Consider the following 12,555-nt stretch of genomic DNA (forward strand, 5'->3'; position numbering starts at 1 on the left):
TAGTTGCTGTAAAAAGGTTAATCAACACTAGACCATTTCATGTCCAATTACAGATGACAAACGGGAGGTAAGGAGCAACATGTAGTTTAGTTTAGAAAATAATGCAAATGTACGGTGCGATGACCACAGAATTGTGCATACACTATGGTTACACCTATGTAAACATATATATGCATAAGAACACAAAGGAGAAAAAAAACAGAGATGAAAAACCTAATAGGTGAACGATAGGTAATTGGCATGTGGGTGACTTTTTTCTTCTTGTTTTGTCTCCTGTGATGTCGTGATGTTTTCATAACAGTTTTTTAAATGCCTTCTTGTTGATTTTAGCTCAGTCTCTCAACCTGGTGATCATTCTGAGTCCCGTGTCTGTCAGCTGCCAGCATTAGCACCTTAGCATGGTCAGCCCCAAGCCCAATCACCTTGCCTTCTATGCCTTCTAAATCATTAAGATGCTGAACAGAGCTAGGGCGTAGTATGAAGGACACACTCTTTTCTTCCATCACTGTTAGTCTGCTTAGATTATTTCAGTTCCATAAATGGCAGAAAGCCAGTTCCCAAGGGAGGAGGTCTAGGAAGTGTTAAGTCAAGTGACCTGGAGAAGCTCTAAGTAGAGCTGCTTACCTGAGTTTGGACTATATGACCCACTCATTGGGTAAAACCAATGTCACTCACCTCTGGCTAGCAAATGCCATGAAAATCAGAGGCAGCTCCCCAAATCACATATAGGCTGTCTATGAGAAAGTTAGAACTTTGAACACAAAAGAAAGTGATTGAAGCCTGTAGATAGATGCTATTATATTATTCCACTGACTCAGAGATAAGTTCCAGCAGTCCATTTGGTCCCACCACCTGGGGCCAGTTTGGACTGGCCAGGGCTCAGGGAAGACATAAAGCCACATATAACACCACCCAAGAAAAGGCCCCCTAAAGGGACCCCAGGAACAGCCTCTCACCTCTTTCCTACTCCTGGAGTACATCCAAATCCACATCAGGAGGGTAAGCCCAGATCCCTTAATCAGTCCCATGGCCCAAATTCTAGCCCTCCTAGGTGGTAAGCACGTGGATGGCTTCAGGACTGAAGAACATGCCTCTGAAAATGCGCAGCTCAATGCTGATGCTTTCCCCAACCCTCCTGCCAAAAGGTTGGACCATATCTTCCTGGATAGAAACCAGGGCTGCATACAGATCCAAGGTCCTAAGTTTCCAGGACACCAAGGAGAGAAGCTTCCCTGTGAGACCTTCAGAATTCAGCCCAGTAGGGCCAAGCGGGCCCAACTATACCTCTAAGATGGCCCCAGGACCATCTCAGAGGCCCCGATACCTGAAGATGCTGTCCTGAGTCTGAACCTTTCCTTAAGTCCTCTCTATCCCCTCAATACCCCTATTTCTAGACTCTTTTGCAGTTGCCCCCCTGCCTAGATGGCATATCAAATCATTATGTCTTCCAGATCCGGTGCTCTGCCTGTCCTGCTGGATGCAGCCCCACTGCCCAGTTAGTGACAGGCCTGAGACTTGTCCCCAGGTCTCCTGATATGCTAGTGTAGTTAGATGTATGTAAAGTGCTTAAAAGAGTGTCTGCACATAGCAGCATTTTGCATGTGTCTGCAGTTAATAAAAAGCAACTTTAACAACTCTCTTATGACATTAACATTATCCCCATTTTATAGATTCAACAGTTGAGGTTCAGAGTGACTAAGTCACCAAAGGTCACAGAGCTGGGAAGAGGCAGAGACAGGAACTAACCAGGACTGAGTGACTCTAAGTAACTGGCTCTCATAGCAGGACCACACAGTTCCCCAGGCCAGGCTCTGTGCTGGTGATCCAGGTACGCAGTTGCAGGAAGCCACACTTCCTGCCATCAAGAAGCGTGCCCAGAGAAGAACAGAGACAGTCACATTACTGAATTACCACACCACAAAAATGTGTGACAAGTGCCAGAATCCAAACATGCTGGGGCAGGATCTGAATGCAAGAGCATGCTGGGTCTGTCTGACTTAGGAAGATCAGGGAAGACTTCCCAGAAGAGGGGACATCTGAGCTGAGGTGGGGAGCGGGGACAGCTTTTCTAGGCTGAGGTCAAGAACTGAGGCAAGAGACCTGGAGGGGACTTGGCAGGGCGTCCTCCGAAGCTGGCGGCAAGGAAGACCAATGGAAAGAGAAGGGATGGAAAGAGCTGCATTGTGTAGGCAGGGCCCTGAACTTTCAGGGCCAGAAAAAGTACACTTGATCTTGCCCTGGAGGAAGGGGAGCCACAGAGAGCCTGTGAGCAGCCACGTGGCCCAGTTTGTGCAGAGACAGACAGCAGGAGGGCTCTGCTGGGGAGGACTGTTTGGCCCCTTAGACTTGTCCAGAAGGCTGGCATGTGTAACCCTGTGTTCTCCTCTCCCTGAGCCAGGCTCAGCAGAACCGAGGAAGCTGAGGGCTTCTGAAGTGCTTAGGCAGAAAGGCTGAGGATCAGGACTCCCACTAGTTCCAGAGTCCTCCTGAGTGAAAGAGCATCTGGCCCAGCCCTGCCGCTGTCCACCCCATCCTCCAGGAGGGAAGAGGCTGCTATGGGCAGCCCCACCCTGGCTGAAGTATGCAGGCTCTCTTTGCAAGTGCTCAGAAAGGGAAGACATGTGCAGACTGATTCATACAAAGAGGTAAAAAGCTGGATGATCAGACTGAGAATGATACACACTGTCAGGCTAGACAGAGAAAGAGAGCCCAAAAAGCTGGAAGAAAGAGGCCAGAAGAGAGCTGGGCCACTCACACATCCATCTGTCCGAGGACAAGTGTTTTCTCCCACTCCCATGCCATTGCCCACCTGGCACTGCTAGCGCAAGCAACGCAGCTAGGCTGAATACCTTCCTGAGGCACCGCTCACTGTACCAAGCTCTAACCACCCCTGTCCCCACCCCCCAGGAGCCTGGACTAAGCTTTGGGGCAAGGTGCCCAGATGGCCACAGTGCCTGGTAGGAGGAAGCATCAAGGATTCGAATCAGAGGCCTGTGGCTCCGGTCTGAGAGCCTGGCCTGGGGAGCGGGGACGAGTCACTGTCTCTTTCTCTGCTTCTGGCAGGTGAACTAGAATCCAGTCTAGTTAGTGCATTTCTGCTTTGAGAAGGAAAGGGAAGTAACCATCGGCCCTTTAGAGACTGTCCTGCCTGTCAGTCGTCTGAAAGAAACTCTGTTGCCCGAAATGAGCATTCACAATCTTCCTGGGCAAATTCCGGAGTCCCAAAGTTGTGCATAGGGCTCGGAATACTCAAGAAACTCAGCCACCCGAGGATTCGATCCAGAGGGCAGCTCCTGCCCCTGCTCCCAGAATCTAACTGTCGTGCGCCTACTGGCGGGGCTGAGCAATCCAGGGGTCCAGTTCTCCCCTCTCCGCCAGGGCCATGGCTTTCCCAGAAGAGGCCACTCCCTGAGCCCGGCTCGCTCCTGCCCAGTGAGTGACCTGGCACAATCCGAGCGGATGAGGATTGAACCTGGCGTTCCTCCGTCTTTGGCTCAGGTTTGCTCTGAGCACCTGGGAAAGCACGGACGGGCTAACCTGGGGCAGGGGGAAGGCTGAGACTGGGGCTGAGGCTCCACTCGGTGCCAGACTCGCTGTACCGAGTCCTCTCTGAGTTGGCTCACCCTTTTCGCTGCAGCCATGAAGCTCCTGAAGTCCTGGCCGGTTCCTGAGCTCCTCATTCCAGGAACCAGGGTGCAGGGTTGGGAGAGGGCTCCAAGGGAGGGATTGGGAGCTTCCTCGAGGTGAGCCAGGAGGCTTGGCTTGCTCCCTGCGGAGGGGATGAGAAGCACAAGGCGCCCCTCTCTGGGCCCCTGCCTCTCTGCCCCAGGATGATAATTCTGTTCACGGTGCTTAAGTGAGCCAATAGTGAGAAAGTGCTGAACGCCTCTGGGGAGGGAGCAGAGAAAGTCTATACTCTCCTGGACTCAAGAACTGGAAAACCCTCCCCACACCCATGCTCCCCTCCTGACGGGTAGAAACATTTTATGTTAATCAACCCTCACTTCTTTGAGGGGGCATCTCATCTTCTTCTGTGAGTAGGAACAACTTGAATTTTCCCCAGGAACTTGTCCTTTTTTCACAACCAAGTTTCACCCTGAAAACAATTTAAAAAACAAGAAAATGGCCACAGGTTGGCGATGTGCCACATTCCATCCTCTCAATGTCCTGGAAGAGGGACTGACAGGTAGGGAATCTCCCACTTCCCAGAGGGGGAAACTGAGGCCTAAGAAGGACAGGAGAGGAGTTCCTGTCGTGGCTCAAAGGAAATGAATCTGAGTGGTATCCATGAGGATGCAGATTTGATCCCTGGCCTTGCTAAGTTGGTTAAGGATGTGACATTGCTGTGAGCTGTGGTGTAGGTCACAGATGTAGCTCTGATCCTGAGTTGCTGCATTGCTCTGGCTGTGGTGCAGGCCAGCGGCTACAGCTCTGATTTAACCCCTAGCCTGGGAACCTCCATATGCCATGGGTACAGCCCTAAAAAGACAAAAAAAAAAAAAAAAAGACAGCTGCTGTACCAGTAATGACCTGACTATAACTGGAGCTCTCACTTCATGCCACTGCTGAGACCACTGACTGGGTTAACTGTGACACAGGACCGACCACCTTTGTGGCTCTCTGAGGCCACAGAGTCCACTGACCCTGACTCTCCCAGAGAAAGGCGACCCCAGAGTCCCAGAGTAACCCAAACAGAGGTCACCGTGTTCCCACTGTACCAAAATTCTAGAATCTGATTTGCAAGCATCTAAACCTGGGGTTTCCTTGTCTGGCGGTGAACACAAGCCAGGCTCTGAGAACTCAGGAAAAGACAGAGAGGATTCAGGGCAAGGAGGTAAGGAGCCAGAATACCTGAGTTTATCTTTCAGCAAAGAACTTCCTTTACAAGACTTTAAGCAAGTCCCTTGGGCAATCTGGGCCTAGCGTCCTTCGTCCTTCGAGTTTGAATGAACTTCCAAGATTTTTCTTAAGGAGGAGGGTGGGGTACCTCTGCATCTGCATGAAGGGGCATCTGGATCAAGGAATAACGGAGGAATTTTCCATGACTCCTTGGACCCCCTCATTTATATTTTCAAAACCTTCTGAGGGCACTTCAAAACTCAGTAAAGTAGCCAGAGCCTCCTTGCCTGCCCGCTTGCATCTCTCACAAGCGTCCCATCTTAATAAATCTATTTCTTGCCTTAAAAAAAAAAAAAAAAAACTAGTGAAGTAGTTGGGGGAAGAGGTGCCAGCACCTTCTACATACAAATCACCAGCACTCCTCCCATGCCCCCAAAATTGAACATAAAATAGCCTATAAAGTGGTAGGTTTTCTCCAAAGGTGCTGAGGATACACGCAGGGCTGAAGGCTGTGGCAAAGAAGGAAATCACCCAGCACCGGCCCACATCAACATCAAACCACCCCTGATGGACTAGAAGAATGATTTTCAAGGGACTGGAACCCATTCTGTAGCTTTCAAATGATTCTAAACAGGGTCTGCTACCCCTACGCACATTAAGGAGTACAGCACCAGGGAAGAAGGGAAGCTTGGATGACAGAAAATTGAGGAAATAGCCTAGCACCAAAGGGATCCTTATGTACAGTTTTGATCCAAACGGGTAAACTGTTCCAGTTCACTCAAATTGTGTAATTCAAATTTTATATCAGAGATTCATAGAATCTTAGTACAAAATTCTGGAGTGTATTATTAGAATAAATCATTTATGGAATAGAATTTTTGGGACACTTTGTTCATGAAAATCTTGGAACCAAGATCTTAATAATTCTAATCTCAAGGTGCGAAGGCTTGGTCTGGCACACAGGCGTAGCTCAGTAGAAGCAAAGTTTGAGAAAGAGGAATCATATTTCTAGAAGAATAGGTCCACAAAACACCGAAAATAAAAATATCCAGAGACACGGAGGCTTCTAACCATAGTCATCGGAACTTAAAAGTAGGAAATCATAAAGTCATTAAAGCCTATAGTCACAAATATTATAAGAATTGTAAGAATTAGATTATTTTAGTTATAAAAGAGTGGATCTAGTACTAACATTTTAGACTGAAAGTAAAAGATTTGTGGATTTATAGGACCCAATCTTCCAATCAGACATTCTGAAATAGGAATTCAAATTAGGTAATATAAAATTTAGAGCTGCAAAAATATCTAAAACCTAGAGAAGCTGCAACTCCCAATAGTGGCATCATGTTTTCAGGCACGAAAATCTTACTTCCAGAGTTCCCATCATGGCGCAGCAGAAACGAATCCGACTAGGAACCATGAAGTTGCAGGTTCGACCCCTGGCCTTGCTCAGTGGGTTGAGGATCCGGCGTTGCTGTGAGCTGTGGTGTAGGTTGCAGATGTGGCTTGGATCTGGCATTGCTGTGGCTCTGGCACAGGCCAGCAGCAACAGCTCTGATTAGACCTGGGAACCTCCATATGCTGCGAGTGCAGCTCTGAAAAGACAAAAAGACAAAACAAAAACAAAAAACTTACTTCCAGCATCTTAAAACGTGAGGAATACACTTTTACACTTTGACCAGAAGCTTAAACTCACAGGACTATAATCACAGTCAAAGAATTTAGACTTCTGATCACAGAATTTTAGAATCACAGAATCATATTCTTTGATTTGTGGATTCACGTTTGGATAGCCATCCGAAATTTAACATTCGGAAATCTAAACCTTGGAAATACAGAGAACCACAAAATTCAATACTAAAAGATTACTATGATGTAATCTGGTCAAAATTTTAAACTTTTTTTTTCCCCGTTTGAAAAAATGTAAGGACAAAACCTGGATTTTTGCATCTTGGTTACTTCAGAAAAAGGAAGTTGGGAGTTTTGCTGAGCGAGTGAAAAGTCTTCTCCATTAGCTCCAGCGCGTATCCGATGAAAAAGGTCTTCATTGCAAACTATTCACCTGCTTCCACACCTGGGTCGGCGGAGCGAGGATCTGGGCTCTTCGCCTCCGAAGGCAGTTACTCAATGCTTGGCAGGGCTGAGCTTGCCTGAAGCTCAGTGCCACAAAGAACGAGACTAAAATCCCCAAAGGCCGGCCGCCGGCGCTCTTGCGGCTCCCTCGGCCCTGGTCTGCACCCGCAGCCCAGCGAAAAGCGGCGTCTCGGCCAGGGCATCCCAATCTGACATCAAGGCTTGAAATCCTAAGGGTAGAAGGGGTCTCCGAGATCTGCACATGCTCTCCCGCCCCGAATTCACAGAGGAGAAAATTGAAGACTTGCGACTGGGAAGGGACGGGCCCAAGGTCTCCCCGCGAATGACCACAAAGCGAACGCTCGGCTGCCCCCTGAGGTCTTGGGAACCACTCGGAATCTTCCCGGGACCGGACGAACCGAAGGAGGTTACCGCGAGAAGGCAGAATCCTAGCCTCTTTAAGCTGCGCGCCCCTCTCCAACCCATTGAGAGGAATCCTGAGTCACTCAAAGATAGCGGATTGCACGGAGTGGGGTGGGGGGTGCTGTCCCTAAATATCAGCAATGGAAGAACACTTGAGATACAAAACCTCGGGTACAGTCGAGGAACCTGGGATTCAAAGAGAGAAAGTGACTGGCTCTGGCACATGGCGCAGAAACGCAGTCCAATTAGAGAAGCAGGCAGGTGTGAGGCTCCGTTAAGCCGCGAAGTCGCAAGTGGAAGCGTGACAAGTCATCTCCTCCACTGGGCCTCGGAATCCACGTCTGAAAGATGAGGGACTGGGTGGGGAATTGCAGGGGCAGCCTTGACTTGGGGGTTTGAAAATCATCCTCGAAAGACCTTGGGAACCGGTCCCCTGGAACGTCTTCTTCCTCGTCCCCCACCCAGAAGAATAAGCGCCCTCTAGGCCAATTCTCACCCTCTCCGGCCAAAAAAGTGAAGCGAGCCCTTCCTTTCACCTGCTGGTCCCAGCCTTCTGTGAAGGCTGGCAGAGTCCGGAAGCGCTGAGTTCGAGCCCCGAGGTCTCCCTAGACAGTCTAGCCTCTCCCGGCCTCAATCTCCCGGTTGGTGCGCAGAGAGGACCCTTCCGGGAGATCTCCAAGCGCCCTCCACTCCCTTGTCAGTGTGGTGCTCCCTCCGCGCCGCCACAGCAGCTCCTACCTGGGGAGGTGCACCGGGGAGCAGGAGGCGGGCAATCGGGGGGGACGGGCGGGGAACGGGCACCGCCCCAAGCTTCCTGGCGCCTTTAAGGAGGAGAAGCCCGCGGAGGGAGGAGCCGGTCCGGGTGTGTGCAGGGGAGCGCCTCGCCAGCGGTATTGGCGGCTGGAGGCCAACGCTACGGAGAGAAACTCGCCGACCGCCCCGCTTGCCCTGCACCGCGACCTCGCCGCCTGCGTCTCGCCTCCTTGTCCTCTGCATCTTCCGCAGTCCCGGCCCCGGGAGCGCGGCCCAGGCGGCGTCCACCAGGGTGCCCCACTAACTGCTCTCGCTTCAGGCCCTAGGGCCCGCAGCCTCCTCTGCGCACACGACCTCGACGGGTTTTCCTCTGATCAGCGGGAAGCCCATACCAGCTGCAGGCGCCCCTGGCCCGGGACCAATTCCAAACCCCCTGACCGCCTAGCATCAGCGCATAAAGGACGCTCCAACTCGCGACGGGAACATAGTCCCGATCCCAACGTCGCTGCCGGAACTTGGCCTCGAGCTCCAGAACACGAGCAGAGCCGTCGGTGGGCGGGACACTCTTGAGCCTGTGTACTCACTGAGTCAGTCCGGAAACAGTGGGCACCAAGTCTCCAGAGCGCCCCTGCCAGGAAAGCTGTGCCCCCGGTGCCACCCACGAGAACACCCTGAGCTCTCTGCAGAGGGTCCTAGCGTCCGTTCCCGTGACCCTGCGTCCTGAGCCGCGCAACTCTCGGACCCGCCCCCGCACCTCGGCAGCAGCGGGCAGCAGGGACGCGCCGCGACGCGGGACGGCTGCGCCATGACGGCCGAGAGCGGGCCGCCACCGCCGCCGCCGCAGCAGTCGGAGGCGCTGGCGGCCGTGAAGCAGGAGAGGGGTGAGGCGGGGGCCGGGGTCCCGGCGGAGGCCGCGGGTCGCGGCGCGGGCGGGAGGCGGCGGAAGCGCCCCCTGCAGCGCGGGAAGCCGCCTTACAGCTATATTGCGCTCATTGCCATGGCCATCGCGCACGCGCCGGAGCGCCGCCTCACCTTGGGTGGCATCTACAAGTTCATAACCGAACGTTTCCCTTTCTACCGCGACAATCCCAAAAAGTGGCAGAACAGCATCCGCCACAACCTCACACTCAACGACTGCTTCCTCAAGATCCCGCGCGAGGCCGGCCGCCCGGGCAAGGGTAACTACTGGGCCCTCGACCCCAACGCCGAGGACATGTTCGAGAGCGGCAGCTTTCTGCGCCGCCGCAAGCGCTTCAAGCGCTCTGACCTCTCCACCTACCCGGCTTATATGCACGACGCGGCTGCCGCCGCTGCTGCTGCCGCCGCCGCCGCCGCTGCCGCCATCTTCCCGGGAGCTGTGCCTGCTGCGCGCCCTCCTTACCCGGGCGCCGTCTATGCAAGCTATGCCCCGCCGTCGCTCGCCGCGCCGCCCCCGGTGTACTACCCCGCTGCTTCACCAGGCCCGTGCCGCGTGTTCGGCCTGGTACCAGAGCGGCCGCTCAGCCCAGAACTGGGCCCCTCACCGTCGGGGCCCGCGGGTTCCTGCGCCTTTGCCTCGGCTGGCGCTTCTGCCGCTACCACTGGCTACCAGCCAACCGGCTGCGCCGGCGCCCGACCTGCCAACCCCTCCGCCTATGCAGCAGCCTATGCGGGCCCCGACGGCGCGTACCCACAAGGCGCCAGCAGCGCCCTCTTCGCAGCGACTGGCCGGTTGGCAGGCCCCTCCTCACCCCCCGCGGGTGGCAGCAGTGGCGGCGTCGAGACTGCGGTGGACTTCTATGGGCGCACATCACCGGGCCAGTTCGGAGCCCTGGCGCCCTGCTACAACCCTGGTGGGCAGCTCGGAACGGGCAGTGGAGGCACCTACCATGCTCGTCATGCCGCCGCCTATCCTAGTGGAGTGGATCGGTTTGTGTCTGCCATGTGATCCGAGGCGAAAATTCATAGGTACCTCGACGGACCTTACGAACTAAGTATCCGCGAAACCTGAGGACAGAACTGGAGAGGGTTCCGAAATGAGAGCCCCGTGGGAGGGACCGAGCCAGCAGGACAGGCGAAGCCTCCGGAAGGCATCGCTTTGAAAATGGGAGGAGGTGGGGAGAGGCATCCGTGGCCCACGGACTGGGATAATGGACTCACATTGAGGCTTCTCTGACATTACCGGGGAGGGTCCTTGGCTCTAAGGGACTCAAGGTAGTGTCCACACCAGAGTCCAGGATCTGAATTGTGGAGAATCACTTGGCTTCACTCCTCCCTGTATATCCCGAAACTCGGCCCTTTTTTACACAGTCTGAGTCTTGTGCCTTTGACTACATTACTACAATAAAAGGCACCAATAGCACCTTCCTACTTAAGGTGAGGAAGGCAAATTTGCAAAAGAAATAGGGGGATTTTTTTGTGTGTTTTTTTTTCTTTAATGGGAAAACCCTGCTTCGCTTGACCAGGGGCTTGTTTTCCCTGCAACACAGAACCGCAGACATGACTCTGAGACTGGACTGTGCCTCAGCTCCACAGTGTGACCCATTCCCAACACTCATAACCTCAGTCTCCCCATTTGTTATGTAAGAGGGCTGCAGAATTCCCTGATCCCCATGAGATCCTTAAGGGTCTCATCATGTTGGTGTCATGCATATTTGGCAGTATGGGTGGGCCACCTAGGGCCTACACCTATTCCGGGAATAGGAAAGGAGCTCATGGCAAGCATCTAACTTCCTCTGGATTAGCTCCAGGCACAAATTATATCATAATTTCTTGAATCTTTTGAGCATGATGTGCTGATTGTTCAGCAGCTATTACTGCTGGGTCATAAATGCAGTTTTCCAATGAAGCCGGTAGAAATGCATCTATCCACTGTCCACTCTTTCTTTTCATCAAGCAGCCCCAGATCCAATGGGTGAACTAAAATTCAAAGAGTTAATAGGACTCAGGGAGACTGTTAATGAGAGCTTTCAGTTTGTCTCACTGGCTCTTCCATCCCTAGAACCCTCTGCCTTACCTAAGCAGCCTCTCCATGCAAAAAGGAAAGAGACAAATTAATTGGGGTGGACAGTTAAGTAGGCTTTAGCAAGAAACTCATATTTAGCTTTGTTTTGTATCTATTTGTTTTAAGCAGCAAGCTGACCAAAATCAGGGAAAAAAATCCAACAACCACTTTCCCACCTTGCTCTTGAAATTTTGTACGTCTCAATTGTGGAGTGAAACTTTCCAGCATTAACTATTTCAGAGGTTTGATACACAGCTTTCAGGTAACCTTGAGTGTACAGATGAACTGTTTTAATAAAAATCTTTGAGCAAGTGAGTTCTGGCAAGAAAAAATGCAGCCCCTTTGCTAGGTGAGGGTGTGAGAAAGAAGACTGAAAACCACTGGTAATTTTTATTTTTAATTTCAGGGATTGTGCTATCCTTTTCATAAAAACAGGTGAATGTGATTCAGTCCGGACCGGTATTTGTCTAAACCAGTGCTGCCCAATAGAAATATAATGCAAACTGTGTAATTAAATTTTTCTGGTAGCCACATTCATAAGATAAAATCAAGTGAGATTAATAATATTGTTTTTAACCCAATATATCCAAATTATCATTTCAACATGTAATCAATATAAAAATTATTGAGATATTTTACTTTTTCATACTAAGTCTTCAAAATTCAGAGAGTATTTTACAGCTCATCTAAATTTGTACTAGCCATATATGCCCAGCGCTCAACAAAAGCACTGTGGCTGATGGCAACCGTATAGGACAGTACAGATTTACATGTTGGTCCTTCCTGACTTTGGTGATGATAAATGACCACCTGGGGCAGGGGGCAGCTGTAGCACTGACCCTACTGCCAGTGGGTCCAGTTTTAAGGTCCAGGCCTGTGACTTTGAAAAAAAACCTAGACATTAAGTAGGCTTCCCTCATCTTCATTTGGACCCTTACGGGTTGAAATTCAAAGCTTCTCCATATGCAGTCCAGCTCTCCAGGCAGAAATCAGGATGCCTTGCCTAGTTGGCAGTTGCCTTTAATGGAAAGCCCTCCACCCACGAGTTTTATCCTTTGTGGCCTTAAAGCCCAGCTGGGGGATATGGGCTGGAGAAGGGTGGTGTATGTGCCCAGTTAGTGCAGGAGTTGACACTTTATCTGTGTTTTAATTACCAAATCGAGGACTCACGGCACCATTAACCTTAAGCCAGTCCCTTCTCTAGCGTCCTCATCTGTGGATGAGAATGTATGACCCCTCCCTCGCAGAGTCCTCCTGACATTAAACCAGTCGAGAGAGGTGGGAATGCTTTGTAAATTGTAAAGCGCTGGGCACACAAGGGAGGAAAAGCTTTAAAGTGAAAAAAATCGTCTCCTGATCGCCAAGCCTCCTGGACCGCCACGGTAAAGCCGGGGGAACAAGAAAACTGGGGGAATGGGCACGCCTCTTCGCCCCCAACTCTCCTTGTCAACTAGGACGACAGGTGAGATCGCGCCAAAAGCGAG

At 51.6% G+C, this 12,555-nt stretch overlaps 1 protein-coding gene across 1 annotated transcript; it reads left to right on the forward strand.

Annotated features, from left to right (window-relative positions):
* The first annotated feature begins 8,189 nt into the window (after window positions 1–8,189).
* Window positions 8,190–10,091, forward strand: FOXE1 (forkhead box E1). The gene has a single exon (XM_047768003.1). It carries the CDS (start codon window positions 8,894–8,896, stop codon window positions 10,013–10,015), a length of 1,122 nt encoding a protein of 373 aa, XP_047623959.1. The 5' UTR covers window positions 8,190–8,893; the 3' UTR covers window positions 10,016–10,091.
* Window positions 10,092–12,555: the final 2,464 nt, after the last annotated feature.

The sequence above is a fragment of the Phacochoerus africanus genome, chromosome 2, assembly GCF_016906955.1.
Source record: "Phacochoerus africanus isolate WHEZ1 chromosome 2, ROS_Pafr_v1, whole genome shotgun sequence".
Lineage (NCBI taxonomy): Eukaryota > Metazoa > Chordata > Mammalia > Artiodactyla > Suidae > Phacochoerus > Phacochoerus africanus.

Bases quoted from the DNA above. Each gene is read 5' to 3' on its own strand.
- FOXE1 (XM_047768003.1), top strand. From the start codon at position 8,894: ATGACGGCCGAGAGCGGGCCGCCACCGCCGCCGCCGCAGCAGTCGGAG.